Here is a 20,330-nt window from a genome sequence, read left to right as displayed (position 1 = left end):
AGGAGGGTGCCTGTAACCAGAAGGGTGGATTGAAGTGTGTATACTTCAATGCCAGAAGTATAAGGAATAAGGTAGGTGAACTTGCAGCGTGGGTTGGTACCTGGGACTTCGATGTTGTGGCCATTACAGAGACGTGGGTAGAACAGGGACAAGAATGGCTGTTGCACGTTCCAGGGTTCAAATGTTTTAGTAGGATCAGACATGGGGGTAGAAAAGGGGGAGGCGTGGCATTACTCGTCAAAGATAGTATCACAGCAGTGGAATGGACGATGGAAGAGGACTTGCCATCTGAGGTAGTTTGGGCTGAGGTTAGAAATAGGAAAGGTGAGGTCACCCTGTTAGGTGTTTTCTACAGGCCTCCTAATAGTCCTAGAGAAGTAGAGGATAATATTGCGAGGATGATTCAGGAAAAGAGTGAAGGTAGCAGGGTGGTTGTTATGGGGGACTTTAACTTCCCAGATATTGACTGGGAGAGCTATAGCTCGAGTTCATTAGATGGGTCGGTGTTTGTACAATGTGTGCAGGAGGGTTTCCTGACACAATATGTCGACAGGCCAACAAGAGGGGAGGCTATATTGGATTTGGTTCTAGGTAATGAACCAGGCCAGGTGTTAGACTTGGAGGTAGGTGAGCACTTCGGGGACAGTGACCACAACTCGGTGACTTTTACTTTAGTGATGGAGAGGGATAATCGTGCGCCGCAGGGCAAGAGCTATAGCTGGGGGCAGGGAAATTATGATGCAGTGAGGCATGACTTAGGATGTGTGGATTGGAAAAACAGGCTTCAAGAGAAGAACACTAATGAGATGTGGGGATTGTTCAAGGAGCAGCTACTGCGTGTCCTCGATAGGTATGTACCAGTCAGGCATGGTGTAAAGGGCCTTGTGAGGCAGCCGTGGTTTAGTAAGGAATTGGAGTCCCTTGTGAAAGGGAAGAAGGCGGCATATGTAAAGATGAGGCGTGAAGGTTCAGTAGGGGCGATTGAGAGTTATAAGGTAGCCAGGAAGGAGCTAAAGAGGGAGCTAAGAGAAGCGAGAAGGGGACATGAAAAGTCTTTAGCTGGTAGGATTAGGGAAAACCCAAAGGCTTTCTATAGGTATGTCAAGAATAAAAGGATGACTAGGGTAGGTATCGGTCCAGTCAAGGATAGTAGTGGGAAGTTGTGTGTGGAGGCGGAGGAGATTGGAGAGACATTAAATCAGTACTTTTCATCAGTATTCACTCAGGAACAGGACACTGTTGCTGATGTGAATATGGAATCACAAATAATTAGAATGGATGCCCTGGAAATATGCAGGGAAGAGGTTTTGGGAATATTGGAAAGGATGAATATAGATAAGTCTCCTGGGCCTGATGGCATTTACCCCAGGATCCTATGGGAAGCTAGGGAGGAGATAGCAGAGCCATTGGCCTGGATTTTTATGTCGTCATTGTCAACGGGAATAGTACCAGAGGACTGGAGGATAGCGAATGTGGTCCCATTGTTCAAGAAAGGGAGTAGGGATAGCCCTAGTAACTATAGGCCAGTGAGTCTGACTTCAGTGGTGGGCAAAGTCTTAGAGAGAATGGTAAGGGATAAGATTTATGAACATCTGGGTAGGAATAACGTGATCAGGGATAGCCAGCATGGTTTTGTGAAGGGCAGGTCGTGCCTCACAAACCTTATTGAGTTCTTTGAGAAGGTGACTAAGGAAGTGGACGAGGGTAAAGCAGTAGATGTTGTGTATATGGATTTTAGTAAGGCGTTCGATAAGGTTCCCCATGGTAGGCTAATGCTAAAACTTCGGAGGTATGGCATTGAGGATACATTAGAGGTTTGGATTAGGAATTGGCTGGCTGGAAGGAGACAGAGGGTAGTAGTTGATGGATTATGTTCATCTTGGAGCGCAGTTACTAGCGGTGTACCACAAGGATCTGTTTTGGGACCATTGCTTTTTGTTATCTTTATAAATGATCTAGAGGAAGGACTTGAAAGCTGGGTAAGCAAGTTTGCGGATGACACAAAAGTCGGTGGAGTTGTGGATAGTGAGGAAGGAAGTGGTAGGTTACAGCGGGATATAGATAAGTTGCAGAGCTGGGCGGAAATGTGGCAAATGGAATTCAATGTAGCTAAGTGCGAAGTCGTTCACTTTGGTAGGAATAACAAGATGATGGATTACTGGGCTAATGGTAGGCTACTTGGTAGTGTGGATGAGCAGAGGGATCTTGGTGTCCATGTACACAGATCTCTGAAAGTTGCCACCCAGGTAAATAGTGCTGTGAGGAAGGCATATGGTGTACTGGGCTTTATTGGCAGAGGAATTGAGTTCCGGAGTCCTGAGGTCATGTTGCAGTTGTATAAGACTCTGGTGAGGCCTCATCTGGAGTATTGTGTGCAGTTTTGGTCGCCATACTATAGGAAGGATGTGGAAGCTTTAGAACGAGTGCAGAGGAGGTTTACCAGGATGTTGCCTGGAATGGTAGGAAAATCTTATGAGGAAAGGCTGAGGCACTTGGGGCTGTTCTCATTGGAGAAGAGAAGGTTTAGAGGAGATCTGATAGAAGTGTATAAGATGATTAGGGGTTTAGATAGGGTAGATACTAAGAACCTTTTACCGCTAATGGAGTCAGGTGTTACTAGGGGACATAGCTTTAAATTAAGGGGTGGTAGGTATAGGACAGATGTTAGGGGTAGATTCTTCACACAGCGGGTTGAGAGTTCATGGAATGCCCTGCCCGTATCAGTGGTGAACTCTCCTTCTTTATGGTCATTTAAGCGGGCATTGGATTGGCATTTGGAAGTTATTGGGCTAGTATAGGTTAGGTAGGATTCGGTCGGCGCAACATCGAGGGCCGAAGGGCCTGTACTGCACTGTATCCTTCTATGTTCTATGTTCTATGTCCAGTTTTAAATTTATTTTTGCTATCTTGCCTACTGTGCTATTGCACCATTTTCCGGTGATTGAAAATAATTCACTGGACAGACAGGACAAAATATAGCAGCTTCAGAAAATTAGGTCGCCTACTTCATAAAATTTGCATTAAATAGCATTGTTACTGCAATAAAACAGTCCAAAAGACATTTAAAAGATATTTAGAGAAGTACATGAATAGGAAATGTTTGGAGGGCTATGGGCCAAATGCAGGCAGGTGGAACTAGTTTAGTTTGGGATTATGATTGACATGGACTGGTTGAACTGAAGTGTCTGTCTCTGTGCTGTATGACTTTGTGACCTGCATAAGGAAACAATGCATGGATGTAAGTGGGAGGTATTCAGTTCTAGCACAGAACAGCCAATATCACTCAACATTCCCCAAAACAAACAAAACTGGTTATACCACCTGAGACTGTGCAAAGGTTCCAGTGTATAAAAGAGATGTACCTTAATGAGGGTTGGAGCAGGTTTAGTTGAGACAACCGTACTTGTGGTCATTGTAGTACTGATTGAGCGTATACCTTGCTGATCAGGCAGAGGGGCAGGTTTGAGAAAGTCTGGCATTGGCTGTGGATGGTACTAGGAAAGGGAAAACCAAAGTCAGATTCAACAATGTAAGAGAGGATGAAGTCACCAAATAGCAATTAAAATTACTCTGTGTAGTATTAGATAAATGGGAAGTTAGAGCATTCTTTCACTAAACTGCCATGTTTAAAGTTATTTTATAAAATAAAGACACAATCAAGATACATTGATTCAGCAGCTTGCCAGATGAAGATTCTTTAATCAAATTTGTACAGTTAAATATGCATTTTCTTTATTAAGTTGATACCAACAGAAAGCTCCAAGTCACTTATGATTTTCTCATTCCAGCATATTTCAGCTCACCTGCCATGGTGCAAACTTTTAAAATGTTTTGATTCAAAAATTGATACAATACAATTTCAAACTTAAGCTAAAACATTGACACTAATTTTCAAAATTATTCTCATTCCTACAAACTCGCATGCAAATTCATTTTCTCCCTCATGAAAGTGTTCTAAGAAGCAAAGCACATGCACAATATATTTTGCTTTAAATTAAAAATGACCTTACAAACTGCTGACTGTTCCCCTGCATTGCTCCAGGATCAGTGTTCCTCAGACTGAAAACCCACTGGGAAAAAAAATTACATTTTGCAAGATACCCAGACACTTTCTTATCCAGTTTAACTTAAATCAGATGTTTGATGTGGAGTTGATAAATTTACTCCATTAATTAAATCCAACTCAGCACAACAGTCAATCATGTAAAGTATTCCTGAATTAACTCACGGAAAACTCAGAATTGAAGAGCAAATGTGTACAAAGCTACAACAACCAATCCCCCCATTTACAACATGAAGGTTTGTAAGATCACAATGTAATGCTTTGCCAGTAACAATTACTAATATCGGCATTTTTAACTTGTTTGGAAGCCACTACCCCCCTCCTAGTGTCTTTTGGCTACTTCAGGCTACAAACTGTGACCGAAATGACAAATCAGGTAGCAATTAGGTCCCAAGCCATAGCTGACACTGCTCCAAGGAAATCAGGAGGTGGTGCATGAAAGTTGGCAAGGGAAATTCCAACTTCTGATTTCCAGGTGCTTGTGGGACTACCCAACATCAGGAACTCAGTAGATTAAATTTATAAGCTATCACTCAGTGATTCTGCATGATGATATTCCTTTGTAGTTACAATTGTTGTCCATAAAGTCATTGAGATGTACAGCATGGAACCAAACCCTTCGGTCCAACTTGCTCATGCTGACCAGATATCCCAACCTAAACTAAACTAGTCTTACTTGCCAACACTTGGCCCATGTCCCTCTAAATCCTTCCTATTCATATGCATAGAAGCTTCAATTTAAATTTATGCCCAGACACAGGATATCATCCTTGAATATTTCCTTGATGTTTATAGGAACACGTTTTTCATTCTTGGTAACATACAATCATGTAGGTCTTTGCAATTTATCAAAATGCTTTTACTATTACAAACTTTGGGCAGAATTTTTACATTTTGGCATTGTAGGGATACCACCTCTCCAGCTGAGCATCTGTTACCTTGGAAGCAGCAGATTTACTGCTGAGGGAATAAAACAAGCTCTAATAAAAAGGATATAAAGTGCAGATCTCTAGTGCTGCAGCTGCCAACTGTTCCTACCATTCCTTAAAGAAAAATAAATTAAAGTCACTCCCGAATCAGATGCACGCACCACCACAAATTTGGCAAATGGAAAAACTGAATTCAAATACTAAGATGAAACAGATGACAGGGCATCAGGCAAGGCAGCCACTTTTAAGAGCTTAAGTTCTCCTTTAATCAAAACTACAATTCAGAAACCTGTGGTTTTACATAAATGGTCACAGAATTTCAGCGCAACATTTAATTACATGCAGAATTTAATTTGTTTGTTAGTTCCCAATAGATACAGTCATACGGCACAGAAACAGACCCTTCAGTCCAACTAGTCCATGCTGACCAGGTTTCCTAAACAAAACTAGTTCCACTTGCCTGCATTTGGTCCACATCCCTCTAAACTTTTCCTATTCATGTACCTACCCAAATTTTTTTTATATGTTGTAATTATACCTGTATCTACCACATCTGCTGGCAGTTCATTCTACAAAGGAACCACCCTCTGTATGGAAAATGTTGCACCTTGGGTCCCTTTAATCAGGTCCCAGAGATTTATCCACCTTTATGGGCTTTTTAAAACATCTTCAGCCCTTCCTCTTCTACAATGTGGACTGTTTTTAAGACATCAACATTTATTTCCCAGAACTCCCTAGCCTCCACTTCTTACTCCAAAGTAAAAACCGATGTGAAGTATTCGTTTAGTATTTTTTCCTTCTCCTGTCGTTCCACACATAGTTGATCTGTACAAGGGCCTACTCTTTTGCCCGAAACATCGATTTTCCTGCTCCTCAGATGCTGCCTGACCTGCTGTGCTTTTCCAGCACCATTCTAATCTTAACTCTTATCTCCAGTCCTCCCTTTTGCCTAGCTGATTTTAACCTTACTGCGAATCCTCTTGCAAGAAGTTCGCCTCCGCTCTCTACAAGAATCTCAGGGAGTCCCTCTCCCACTGCAACTCCCACTCCATCTTCTCTGCCCTGAAGCTCTTCAACCATGTCCTGAAACAGACTCGCTACCACAGCATCCTCATTCCTGATGAAGGGCTTTTGCCCAAAATGTCGATTTTCCTGCTCCTCGGATGCTGCCTGACCTGCTGTGCTTTTCCAGCACCACTCTAATCTTAACTCTGATCTCCAGCATCTGCAGTCCTCAGTTTCGCCTAGGGCCTATTCTCTCCCTAGTTGGTTTTTTGCTCTTAACGTGCTTGTAGAATCTCTTTGGATTACCCTTATCTGCCAAGGTGCTCTCATCCCCTTTGTGCCCTCTGATTTCTCTCTTCAGAATACGCCTATACCCCTCATACATTCACTTTTTGATTCATACAGTGCAGAGAAAGCCCTTCAGTCCATTAAGTTTGCACTGACATAACTACCACTCAAGGTGCGCTAATCCCATTGTCCAATTACCTTGAATGTTATGATATTTGAAGAACTCATCCAAATTTTTCTCGAAGTTGTAAGGTTTCTGGCCTCCACTACCTTCCTAGGCTGTACATTCCAGATTCCCACCACCCACTGAGTGAAAATGCCTTTTCCTCCAAATTCTCCCTGGATCCCTCACCTTCTACCCCAAAACCATGCCCTCTCGTGACTGACTCCTCAATCAAGGGAAACAGCTGCTCTTTATTCACCCTGTCCATACCCCTCAATCTGAAGCACCTCAATCATGTCACCCCTCAATCTTCACTGCTCTAAATAAAGAAAACAATTCAAGCCTACCCAGACTCTCTTAATTGTTCAACTTCTCCATCTCAGGTAACATCCTGGTGAACCTCCTCTGCACCCCTTCCAGTGCTATCACATCCTTCCTGTTGTGAGGTAATGGCAACTTTCCATTGCTTAAAGCACCTTAGCAGAATCACAATATTCAATGACCATTATATCTGATTACATTAGTCAGGCTATTCAAATAAACATATTCTGAGTTGGAAAGATTTTTCAGAAGTTGCAAAATTTCTCCCATTGGGAATAGTTCTGTTGGTGCTCTGAATTTGCATATCTACAAAACAGGATAAATTTTCATGCACTGTCAAAAGTGTTAAATTACCAATTTTTGGCCCTGAATGTATTACAAAGTTAAGAGACTCTGCACAATCATACCCCTCAATTCCATGAAATCACAGACGTATAATAAATGAAGTAGTGTTCCCCGAGGATGCTCATTCACGGCATTATGGTAATTCCTATCAAGGTAAATCAAAGTGATCTAGTAACTGTATGCATTATGGGGGCCCTGTATTTGACTGGGAACTGTGGACACAGATCTTACAGTGCATTAATCCGTCCATGACTAGAAACTTACTCTATGATCTCACCTCTGCAGTCCCGCTACATCCAATTGTGAATGCTATTGGATAATTAAAGAACTCACTGAAGGCAGATCCTCCACAAACATCTCCACCTCAAATGACAGTGGAGGCTACCTCAGTGCAAAATACAAGTCTGAAGTATTCTTAACAATCTTCTGCTGTAGGTACCAAGCAGATCACCTATCTCAGTCTCCTCCAGAGGTCCTCGACATTAGGGCCAGTCTTCATCCAATTTCTTCATCTTCCAAGCTCCATATGATTTCAAGAAATGGTTGGAGGCTGGTTGTCTACAGGAATCCTTGCCTCTGACCTACCTTTGAAGCCATGGTACTTGTCCAACTCAGCTTCTGGTCAATAGGATATTGGTTTGGGGGATTTAGTGACAGTAATGCCATTGAATACCATGGGAAATTGTTGCAAAGACTGTGGGCCCTGGCAACATACCAGCAACAATACAGAAGACTTGCGCTCCAAAACTTGCCACACCTCTCTCAAAGCTGTTCCAATACAACTACAACACAGGTATCCACCCAACAATGTGAAAATTGACCAGGCATGACCTGTACATAGAAAGCAGGATGGAAGGGGTCATCAACAGTGCTATTAAGCAGCACTTGCTGAGCATTAATCTGCTCACTCATACTCAGCTTGGGTTCCCCCAGAGCCAATCAGCTCCTGAGCTCATTACAACCTTGGTTCAAATGAGGTCAAAAGAGCTGAATTCCAGGGGTAAAAGGAAAATGACTGCCCTTGACATCAAGGCCGCATTTGACAGTGTGGCATCAAGGAGCCCTGGCAAAAATGAAGTCACTGGGAAACAAAGGGAAAGTTGCCTGCTGTTTGAAGTCATGTCTGGCACAAAGGAAGATGGTTATGGATGTTGGGGATCACTCATTTCAATTCCTGAGCATCGGTGTAGGAGTTGTGCTTAGTGGTGTCCTAGGCCCAACCACCTTATCGTGCTTCAGCACTGACTTTCCCTCCATCATAAGGTCAGAAGTGGGGACGGCCACTGCCAATTGCATTCTCAGATACTGAAAGAGTCAATGGCCAAATGCAGCAACTGAGCTGCTTTGTTCTGGATGATGTCAAGATTCTTTATTGTTGTTAGAGTTGCATTTATCCAGGCAAGTAAGGAGCATTTCATCACATTCCTGATTTGCATCTTGTAGATGGTGGATAGGCTTTGGGGAGTCAGGATATGAATTTTCTGACGCAGGATTCCTAGCCTCAGACCTACTTTTGTAGCCATTCTTCTTATATGGCTAATTCCGCTCTGGCCAATAGGGAATTGATTTTGGGGGATTTAGTGATGGCAATGCCATTAAATGTCATGGAACTATGATTAGATTCTCTTACTGGGAGATAGTACTTGCCATTTTTCAATCAAAATTGTCCAGGATATTGTCTAGGACGTGTTGCACTTGGATATGTACTGCTTCAGTATCTGAGGAATGGTGCTAAACATTGTACAGTTAGCAGCAAACATCCCATTCCTGAATTTAGGACAGAGGGAAGGTCATTGGTGAAGCAGCTGAAAAGGGTTGGGACAAGGACACTACCTTAACGAATTTCTGCTGAGTTGTCTTGGAGTTGAGAAGACTGACTTCCAATAAGCACAGCCATCTTTCTTTGTTCGAGATATCACTAAGCAGTGGAGTATTTCCCTGATTCCCATTAACTCCAGTTTTGCATGGGCTCCTTGATTCCACAATTGTCAAATGTAGTCCCAATGTTAAGGGGCAGTCATTCTCACCTCTGGAATTCAGCTCCTTGTTTGGACCAAGATTGTAATGAGATCAGGAGCTGAGTGGTCCTGACAGAATCCAAATTGAGCATCAGTAAGCAGGTTTATTGTTAATCAAGCCTAATAGCACTGTTTATGGAAGGTGACATCACTTTAGTTCATCTCTGTAAAAATATTGAAAAGCAAATGGTAATCAGTACTTTTCCCTTCAAGATTTGCTGTCTGAGAGAATTTTGAAATGTGATAAGTTGCTCAAAGTGATTGATGACTCAATTTTCCTGGATGTCAGCGATCTCCTCCTTTTGAAATCAGAATGAAATAACACCATAATAAGAGAAATTAATGATACAGATTTCAACAGATTTTAAAGGAAGTGATTTTTCATGTCAATAGTGAGCACTATGCTTTTGCTGTTGACTACAAAATCCAAACCATTGCTGTCAAGCAATCACAAGCCAGTTAGTTTGACATCTGTCACTGAAAAAATGTTAAAAGTCTATTATAAAGAAGTTAAAGGTACAGCATTTAGCAATACATAACATAATCAAACCAAGTCAGAATGGCTTCATAAGGAGAATGCATGCTAACAAACCTATTGCACTTCTTTGAGGAAGGAGGGTGGACAAAGGGGAACCAGTAAATGCAATATATTTGGATTTTCAGAAGGCATTCAACTAGAAAAAGTCCACAGTATTGGGGACAATATATGAGCATTGATAGAGGATTCATTAATAGAATGACGTGACGGTGTCAGTGTTCGACTGGGGTGGACAAAGTTAAAAACCACACAACACCAGGTTATAGTCCAACAGGTTTATTTGGAAATACTAGTTTTTGGAGTGCTGTTCCTTCATCAGCTAGCTCCAAAAGTTAGTGCTTCCAAATAAAGTTAAAATTACACTACACCAGGTTTAACTAATAGAAAACAGAGTTGGCATAAAGGGAACATTTTCAGGATAGAAAACCAATTAATGGAGTGCCATAGAGATCGGTCCTGGGGCCACACTGATTTATAATATGTATTAATGATTTGGATGAGGCAAGTTAATGCACTATAGCCAAGTTTGCAGATAGCACAAAAACAGGTGGGAAGGCAAGCTGTGAGGATGACACAGAGTCTACAGAAGGATACAAACAGGTTTACTGAGTGGGCATAAACACGACAGATGGACCAATAATGTGGAAAGTATGAAGTTATGCACTTTGGAAGAGGAGCTGAATTTATTTAAATGTGGCTAGAGTATAGTAAGCTGCAGCACTTGGGTCATTGTGCACGAATCACAAAAAAACTAGCATACAGGTTCAGCAGATAATACACAGGGCAAATGGAATGTTGGCCTTTATTTCAAAAGGAGTAGAACATAAATAGGAAGGTCTTGCTAAAACTAGGCACTAGTGACAGCAGGAATACCGTGTACAGTTTTGGTCCCCTTATCTAAGGCGACAGTGCAGAGAAGGTTCACTATGTTGATCCCAGGTATGGACAGATTTTATTATGAAGAGAAGATGAGTAGGTTGGACTTGTATTAATTGTAGTTTAGAAGAATGAAGAAGGGAAATAATGATTGAGAAAGTTTGATAGGGTAGATGTGGGAGGTTGTTTCCTCTTGTGGGAGAATCCAGGACAAGAGGACATCTCAGAACAAGGGGTCACCCATTTAAAGTGAGATAAGGAGATTTTTCTTCTCAGTGGGTAGTGAATTGATGGAATTCTTTACCATAAAGGGATGTCGAGGCAAAGTCATTAAGCATATTCAAGACTGAGATAAATAGATTTCTAATCATTCAGAAAGTCAAGGGCTCTGGGTAAGGGAGGAGCATGGAGTATTGGATTATCAGATTTGCCACAATCTCAATGAATGGCAGAGCAGGCTCGATGGACTGAATGACAAACTTCTGCTCCAATGTCTTTTGGTCTAATTACACAAAATGTTCATTCACATTACAGATTTTATATATGCGGCTTGTTCAACCAAAAAAATACAATTTGATTACTGTATAATAATGGCTATTTTATGGACTGTGATATTGGAACTGTCAAGACCGGATAGGCCCTCTATCTGGCTTCTGCTCTCAAGTTGTCTACTTCACTGCTGAGATTGTGGTTTGGCAGGGAACAGCGAGATGACGATCATCCCCAGTGCTGTGTGCAGCACCAGCAAAAAAGATGGTGAAGAAAGTACTCGAAGCCAAAATGTTCTTTTCAGAGTTACCCAGTACATCAGAGAAAGGACTTATTTTAGGCTGTACAGAACTGCCAACTTGAGCTTACTCAGCAGTTTGCCTTGTGGTTTCTCTGGTCACCACTGAGCTCATTGATGCTTCAAATCCCTATCAGTTACATGTTTCCCTGTCTCCAGATTCCGTGAGTGTCAGTTAGTAGGTCCCCTCTAAGTTCATGATTCTTCCTGTCATACAGATGCTGTTGTGATAGTGTCAAGGAAATTTTTAAAGCCCTAAAGTAAATGCTAGCTCTCAGTCAAGTGGATCAGCAGTACTGGTGCCTCCCAGTTTTCAGTTACTAAAAGGATTGATTACAATCATATCTAACTCTGTTTCTGTTATTGAAAGATCAGATCTGCAGAGTTAGAAGGATCTGACCAACTTAAGTGCAAAGAACAAATTTAAAAAGGTAAGAATAACTGATGATTAACAACTTGAGAATTAACAAGTAAACACAGCTGCTTAAGCCCAAAATAAACAAAGCACTTCAGACTTTAACAAGCAACTCTGAAATTAATGTAGGTGTAAGTGAATAATGGGTTATTTGCTTTTGAACTTCTATAAACATTCATCTATTTTGATCTTGAATTTTAAGCATGAAGAAAGTATTAAAATGTAATTACATCATTCCAAATATTTAACACCTGAAGTTATCATCATAAACTAATGTTATGTGACAGACCTAGTGTCCATGTGCATGTGTGTAAGAAAGATGAAATTCAAAAGGCTTTTGGAAAAAAAAACGTTAACAATGTCAAAAAATGCAAATAGTTTAAACTGGCTAATGATGAAATCAATTTTAGGAATGTTCTGCAAACTAATGATAGCCAGCTGCTATATCAGAATAATAATAATAATATAAACTATGAAAAAAAAAGGCAGTTTAGGGTTGATGATGGACAATGTTCTAAATCTTAAACAAAAGCAGAAATTACTGAAGAAACTCAGTAGATCTGGCAACATTTGTGGAGATAAAGCAATGTTAATATTTTAAGTCCAGTGACACTTCTTCAGAACTGCTCTGAACCTTGTCGTACACAAGGAATGAAGACATTAAACACTCAAAACATTAAACTTCTACACACCTAGGTCACAATTAAGTGAGGCACCAACTACCAACATCAACAGCAGTAGCTTCAAGGACTTAGATTCGCCTCCCTCAACTCCTTCACTACCAAACATCACAATTGCAGTGGTCTGTACTGAGTCACATGAGGTGGAATGAGATAAGCTGGGCTCTCTGACTTGTAAGCCATTAATCACACATTGTCTGCACAAGCATTAGCTAACATCTGGACAGCATGCAATCTAATCTGACTTTTTGAACCAAGTAGTTTCATGGCAATTAACTGATAAATTGCCAAAAGAACCGTTTGTTTCCATTTTAAAACTAAGCTGTCTTCATATTATTAATGGAGACACACACCAACAGACAGGTTTCATGCAGCTGATGGGCACAGTGTCCCCTACCCCTGGATTGAGAGCGCCAGGTTGAGGTCCCACTTGTTCCAGATATGGGTAGTAACATCATTGAACAGGTTGATTAGAAATAGTTTATAAAAAGAAAGACAGGTTAAGTAAAAACAAATTAAAAATTTCTTTAAAAAAAGACTCTTATGGCACACTAGTAATGTCCTTATCTTGGATCTAGGTTCAAGTTCCACATCTCCAGAGATGCATAGTAAGATATTTGAAATGTTGATTAAGAGAATATAAAGAAAAGCTTCTACCATTCTAATTAAGTTGAAGGTACAGCATCTCATCCTTCAGTTAGGAACTTTATAGTGTTCCTGAAAGCAACAACACTTTCAATAATTTCTGTTCACAACCTGTCTTCATGTTTTCGGATGGAAGCTGTTGGCTATGATTTTTCTATCCCTATTCATTCTCCCCAAACCCATCTTTTGTCTCATTTATCGCATGACCATCGCCTTGCACCTTGTAACAATGGCCTTATGTAGTTTTATCTCTCCGTCTCACAGTACACCACAGATCTTTTGTTTTGGCCTTTCACTCAAGCCTGCCTTTGGAATTATGTTAGAGCAGTTATATTTTTATTATTTTCCAATTCCAATGACATACTATTGACCTGAAACACTAGCTCTGTTTCTCTCTCTACAGATTCTGGTCTGATCTTCAGGGTAATTTCAGCATTTTCTGTTTTTATTTCACTGTTCCAGCATCTGCAGCAATTTGCTTTTAGTTTAGTATCACTAAGACCAATAACTCCTTTATCAGAACTTTGTTGCCTGCAGTCTTGATAAATCTCAGAAATTTTACTTTTAAGTCACATTTGAGTGTTAAACAGTACGTGCCAATGTCAGCAAGGGTCAATGCACATGTGAGATTAGTTTCTACGAACAGAAAGCCATCTCTAGCTAAACATTAGACATTTAAGACTAAGATTTGATGTAAAGACAGCAATTTCCTACAGAGACACATTCAGACTGCGAACTTTGTTTACACTGCACTCACCTGAATAATAGTGTTTGGTACAGGTGAAGATGAGGAGGAGGAGGATGATTCTGTCACTTTGGTTTCCCCTGGAGAAGGAGCTGAGCTTTGAGACTCCTGGCTCCCTGGCTGCTCTGGAGATAAGGCGTCACTGCTGTCATCATCAAATGAAAATGTGTCTAAAGTTTTGGGATAGTGCACTTGGCCAACTGCAAAAAGAATTCAACATCCATGTTCATACAACATACTTTCTGAAATAGATTTGAGAATCCAGGAAATGCTTTTCATTTTATTAGCTGAATGGGCTTTAAAAAAACATTCCAGTGCAGAAACACTAAGATAATTTTGTTTATCCACATCTATTCCAAAACTGACAGCATTATTTTACAAGTAATCAATTTTGTCCAATTACTTTTATCTTTTTCTTCATCTGATTGTATCAGTCCAGCAAAAATGTCTCCCCAAATAATGTCCTTCTAGCTTCTTAAAGATGCATTATTCAGCTTGGTTTTCATTCGTAAAATGCAAATGAGCACTGTCACAGACCAGGAGGCAAAGAAAACCTGTTGAACAGATCAGGGTGGATTACTTATTTCAAGCAACTGGTTTCCACCAATCAAGGTGTTGTGTATTAATTGTATTTCAGTAGTATTTGGTTGTAGTTCATGTGGCGTAGTGGTAGTGTCCTTGCTTCTGGATTAGGAGAGCCAGGTTTTAGTCCTACCTGTTTCCAAGGTTTATAATAACATGTCTGAGCATGTTGATTAAAAACAAATAGTATTTAAAAGTAGGGGCTCTTGTGGGGCAGTGGTAGGGTCTCTACCTATGAGCTGGGAGACCCAGATTAAAGTATCACCTGCTCCAAAGGTGTGTAACAGCATCTCTGATTAGGTGATTAGGAATCAGATCACACCCTTATGAGGTAGTTACAGATAGTTTGTAAATATATTTTCATAAAATCGTGCAATGATTGGCTCCAATTTGAGTCTTTTCATTATTCTTTGATGTGATGTACATGTTGTTGGCAAGACAAAGTGTATAGCAGGTAAGACACTGGAGGTTAGAGCTTTAATTATTGCATGGAATTAGGAAGTTGTAGCTATTACAGAAATTTGGCTGAGTGAAGGTCAAGACTGACAGCTCAACTTTCTAGGGTTTCAATATTTCAGGCAAGAGAGAGAGATGTAAAAGGGAAGGGGGGAGGGTAAAGAGGGTTGTACTGCTGATTAAACAGAGCATGTCACAGCTGCACTAAGAGAAGACATCTTGGAGGACTCATCCAGTGAGACTGAACTCAGGAATAACAAAAGTGTAATCACGATGATGGGGTTATATTATAAGCCTCTTAATAGCCAGCATAGAATAGAGGAACAGATTAGGGTGGCACTGTGGTTCAATGGTTAGCACTGCTGCCTCAGAGCGCCAAAGACCCAGGTTCAATTCCTACTTCAGGTGACTGTCTGTGTGGAGTTTGCACATTCTCCCCGACTCTGCGTGGGTTTCCTCCAGGTGCTCCGGTTTCCTTCCAGAATCCAAAGATGTGCTAAATTGCCCGTAGTGTTAGGGGTAAATATAGGATAGGGGAATGGGTCTGGGTGGGATACTCTTCAGAGGTTCCGTGTGGACTTGTTGGGCCGAAGGGCCTGTTCCTATACTGTAGGGAATCTAATCTAATATGTAGGCATTTCATGGAAAAATACAAAAATAACAGGGGTGTTAAAGTGGGTGATTTTAACTTCAAAAATATTGACTGGAACTCCCTTAGTGCTGAGGGCTTAGATGGGACAGAATTTGTTGAGTACATCCAGGCAGGTTTCTTGAAAAAAATATGTTGACCATATATTGGGGAAACAGCCTGGCCAGGTGATTGGAATTACAGTGAGGGAGCATTTTGGGAACAGTGATCATTATATAAAAAAAATCATGAAATGTTCTGGGCAAGTCATATTAAGATGAATCCAAGGCATTTTATACATATCTGAAAATGTGTTGCTGGTTAAAGCACAGCAGGTGAGGCAGCATCCAAGGAACAGGAAATTCGACGTTTCGGGCCAAAGCCCTTCATCAGGAATGAATTCCTGATGAAGGGCTCTGGCCCGAAACGTCGAATTTCCTGTTCCTTGGATGATGCCTAACCTGCTGTGCTTTAACCAGCAACACATTTTCAGCTCTGATCTCCAGCATCTGCAGACCTCACTTTTTACTCGCAGATTTTAGGCATATATTAGGAGCAAGAGGGTGATTAGAGAAAGGGCAAGTCCATTCGAGGACAAAGGAAGAAAGTCATGTGTGGAGCGAGAGAATGTGGGTGAGGTGCTCAATGAGTACTTTACATTGGTATTCACCAAGGAGAAGGACAAGGATGGTAAGATTAGGGAGGGGTATATTGATATTCTAGGGCTTGTTGATATTAAGGTGGTGGTGGTGATGGGTGCCTTGAAAGTATTCAGGTAAATAAGTTCGCAGGGCCTGACAGAATCTATCCCAAGATACTGAGGGAGGCAAGGAAGGAGATTGCTGGGTCTTAACAGAGATCTTTGTACACTGTTTAGCCACAGGTGAGATCCAAGATGACCTGAGAATGGCCAATGTTGCTCCTTTGGTTCAGGAGAGCAACAGGGATACTCCAGGACATGATAGGTCAGTGAGCCTCACTTCAGTGATAGGGAAATGACTGAAGAAGATATTTAGGGACAAGATTTACTCACATTTGGAAAATGATAGACTTATTAGGGATAGTCAGCATAACATCTGCAGGGAGGTCTTTCCCTCAAGGTTGATTGAGTTTTTGAGGAAGTTAACAAAGATGTTTGATGAGGGTAGAGCAGTAGATATTGGCTACGTGGACATCGGTAAAACACTTAACAAGGTTCCTCATGATAGGCTGGTCCAGAGGATTAAGACACATGGGATCCATGGTGAGTTGACAAGTTGCATACAAAATAGCTTGGCAGAAGTGGGTATTGCAAATGCTGGAGATTAGAATCAATGTGAGAGTGGTGCTGGCAAAGCACAGAAAGTCAGGCAGCATCAGAGGAGCAGGAAAATCGATGTTTCGGGCAAAAGCCTTGCATCAGGAAAATGGGGTACAGAGGCAGTTTGGCGCACTGACCTCTACACCACTGGAAAACTGGAGCACCTGGAGGGGACTCATAGAGACACAGGGAGAATGTGCAAACTCCACACACAGTCGCCAGAGGCTGGAATCGAACACAGCTCCCAGTCATTGTGAAGCAACAGTGCTAACCATTGAGCCACCCTACACACATACCAACATGAGTAGTTTTGCCAGCTGCCATCTACATCATATTGATGTAGTTCTTGAAAACAGTTTAGGTAGTAGTGATGTGGATTTATTTTATTCATATTTATATTTATGAAACCTAAACACATAAACAGAAAGCAGGTCACTAACACCGGTGCTTCACCAGAGGCTCACTGATGTTACACTGTATGGTGACGAAACACCTGAAAATGAACCTTCCAGCTCAGCGAGCAAACTTACATCCATAACATCAGAACCCTACGAAAGTTGAAACACATCCAGTGAATCTTGTAGATCTCCCATGAGAACAAGATCACGCTTGAAAATAGACAAAAATGCTACTGTCCAGTTACAATGGTCATGATAAAATTGCTGAGTATTGTCATCCACAGAACCAAACTCTAGCTCAAGACATTGTCTTCAGCGCAATGGCCAGACATTTGAGATAATGGTATTATTTGGGACTGACCGGAACTATAGAATATGCTGACTCAAAATGGAAAGAACTTTGGAACTTAGGACAAATCTAACCAGGTTACTTCAATTTTTGTTATTTAGGATCCATTTTATTACTCTTAGAAAAATCCCATGTATTTTTGAGCAAGCTTGGAAAGGTCTTTGATAAACAGGAGATAAATTTGGACTATTTTCAGCTGTTTCACTAATGACCGTCCTGCCATCATAATGTCAGATGTTTGCTGATGATTGAACAAGGTTCAGTACCATTCACAATTTCTCAGGAACTGAAGGAATACCATGGCCAAAAGCAGCAAAACCTCCACAATATCCAGACATGCAGTAAGTAACACTCAGACACCCAAGTAACAGGCAATGACCATTTCCAGCAAGAAAAAAAATCTTATTTTCCCCACAAATGTTCAATGGCACTATCAGTACTTAAGCCCTCATTATAAATATCCTGGAGGACACCACTGACCAGAAACGGAACTGTTCTAGCCATATAAACACTGTGGCTACAAGAGTAGGTCAGAGGCTAGAAATCCTGCAGCAATTCATCTGACTCCCCAAAGTCCATTCAACATTGATACGGTGTAAATCACAAGTGTGATGGAATACTCCCACTTTCTGGATGAACACACTCGAACACTCAAGAAGCTTGACACCATACAAGATGAAGCAGCCCGTTTCACATCCACAAAGGTCATTGCCTCCATCACTGACACTCGGTTGCAGCAGTGTGTAACATCTATAAGATTCACTGCAGAAATTCAGGAAGGCTCCTTCAGCAGCACCTTCCAAACCCATGACAGTTCCACTGAGAAGAACAAGGGCAGCAAATACATGGAATACCACCACCAAGTTCTGTTCCAAGCTGCCCACCATTCAGGTTTGGAAATATAATCAGCGTTTCTTTAGTGTCATTGAGTCAATGTTCTGTAACTCCCTCCCTGAAGGCATTATGGGTCTACTTACAGCAAATAGCTCAAGGTGGCAGCTCACTATCACTTTCTTGGGAGCAACTAGAGATGGGCAATAAATGCTGGCCTAGGCAACAAAGTCCACATTCCATGAATAAATAAAACATGTGGTGCTTTAAGGAACAGATCCCTGAGCACCAGATTTTAATTTTGCATGAAAGTTAGTGTACATGATGCTCCTTTATTAAACTCATTGGTAAATGCTGTCTGTCTGTTCATCCAAATCAAATTTACTCAGATATTTTATACAAATTCAAGAATTTAATAATATTTGAATGTTTAAACACTTTCAATTCAACCGACATCATAACTACACATATACCTGCATTTCAGCAGTTTTGGCAGCTGCCACATAAAACAGATTGAAGTAAAGGGGTGGCACAGTGGTTAGCACTGTTGCCTCACAGTGCCAGGGAGCAGGGTTTGATTCCTGTCTCAGGTGACTGTGTGGAGTTTGCACATTCTCCCCGTGTCTGCGTGGGTTTCCTCCAGGTGCTCCGGTTTCCTCCCGCAGTCACAAAGATGTGCAAGTCAGATGAATTGGCCATGCTAAATTGCCCACAGTGTTAGGTGCATTTGTCAGCAGGAAATGGGTCTTGGTGAGTTACTCTATGGAGGGTCAGTATGGACTTGTTGGGCCAAATGGCCTGTTTCCATACTGGAGGGAATCTAATCTAATCTAACTAACTTTGATGAATAGTGACATTATATAAAGGTTAAATTAAGCCTGTGTAAGGAGCATGTATTTATTCAACAATGAAACTCAAAAAAATGGTTGGAATCTTGTGCACTTTAAAAGTTTTTGGAGTGAGCACAATTTCTGGGTTCCAAGTCCACTCTTCAGCAGGGTGCACGCCAACATCACTGACAGTAAGTCAGCCACTTTGACATTCAAAGAACATTGAAAAGTACAGCACAGAACAGGCCCTTTGGCCCACGATGTTGTGCCGAGGTTTAATCCTAATGTAAAAAATAATAACATAACGTATGTACCCCTAAACTCACTGCTCTCCATGTGCCTGTCCAGCAGTCGCTTAAATGTTCCTAATGACTCTGACTGACTGACAGGTAATGACCAACCTCAATTAAGGATATTGGGAGGCCTGCAGATGAGAATTGTAGCTTTCACTGTGTTTGCAGTGGAAGTGCAGCTGCAGTGGCTGGCACACAAGAGGGAGCATCGGACTCAAAGACATGAGGCTGCTGGTGTTACCTTGAGTCCTATCAGAGACTTCTGCAATGATAAGCTTATATCTAAAATTGACTGCAAGCTCCTCCTTCTTGGCAAATAAATGTCAGATGTAATGTAAATTTAGAGCTGCTAGTATCTCCCACTGTGCATGGGCCTGATGTGAGCTGACACTGTGGGATTTTCACTGTTTTTCAGAAAATGGAATCATTCAGAGAGAATGACCTTTCTCTTCATCCACCTTGATCAGCTTCCTGTCGCTGTCCAGCAAGTTATCGTCATTGCTGTGACGACATTTCTAATTAAAACACTTGGAGACAGAAGTCAGTCAGCGATTCCATTTCTACATTTTTCTGGGCATAACTGTCTTTATGTATTCTTCTAAAAGATAAAGTCATAGACACCAACTGCACACAGAAAGGCCTTTTGGCCCAAATTGGCCCATGCTGACCAAAATATCCAACAACACTTAACCCCATTTCCCTGCACTTGGCCCATATTCTTCTAAACCTTCCCTATCCGTGTATTTGTCCAAGTGCATTTTAAATGTTGTTAATGTACCCGCCTTAACCACTTCCACTGGTATCTGCGTAAAAACGTTGCCCCTCAGGTTTCTCTTTTACTTTTT

General features: G+C 41.2%; 1 protein-coding gene across 5 annotated transcripts in view; it reads right to left on the bottom strand.

Moving 5' to 3' along the window:
• The window catches only part of mrtfba (myocardin related transcription factor Ba), a 240,664-nt gene that overhangs the window by 25,041 nt on the left and 195,293 nt on the right, over positions 1–20,330 (bottom strand). For all 5 annotated transcript variants that reach the window (XM_060840446.1, XM_060840449.1, XM_060840447.1 and 2 more), the window contains 2 exons: positions 13,831–14,018; positions 3,363–3,494 (listed from right to left, as the gene is read on the bottom strand). In XM_060840446.1, coding sequence (XP_060696429.1) covers positions 3,363–3,494; positions 13,831–14,018 — 320 coding nt within the window. The remainder of the gene's footprint in view (positions 1–3,362; positions 3,495–13,830; positions 14,019–20,330) is intronic.

This window comes from Hemiscyllium ocellatum, chromosome 20, assembly GCF_020745735.1.
Source record: "Hemiscyllium ocellatum isolate sHemOce1 chromosome 20, sHemOce1.pat.X.cur, whole genome shotgun sequence".
NCBI lineage: Eukaryota > Metazoa > Chordata > Chondrichthyes > Orectolobiformes > Hemiscylliidae > Hemiscyllium > Hemiscyllium ocellatum.
Note: the sequence above shows the minus strand (reverse complement) of the source record. Positions and strands in the feature narration are given on the sequence as shown.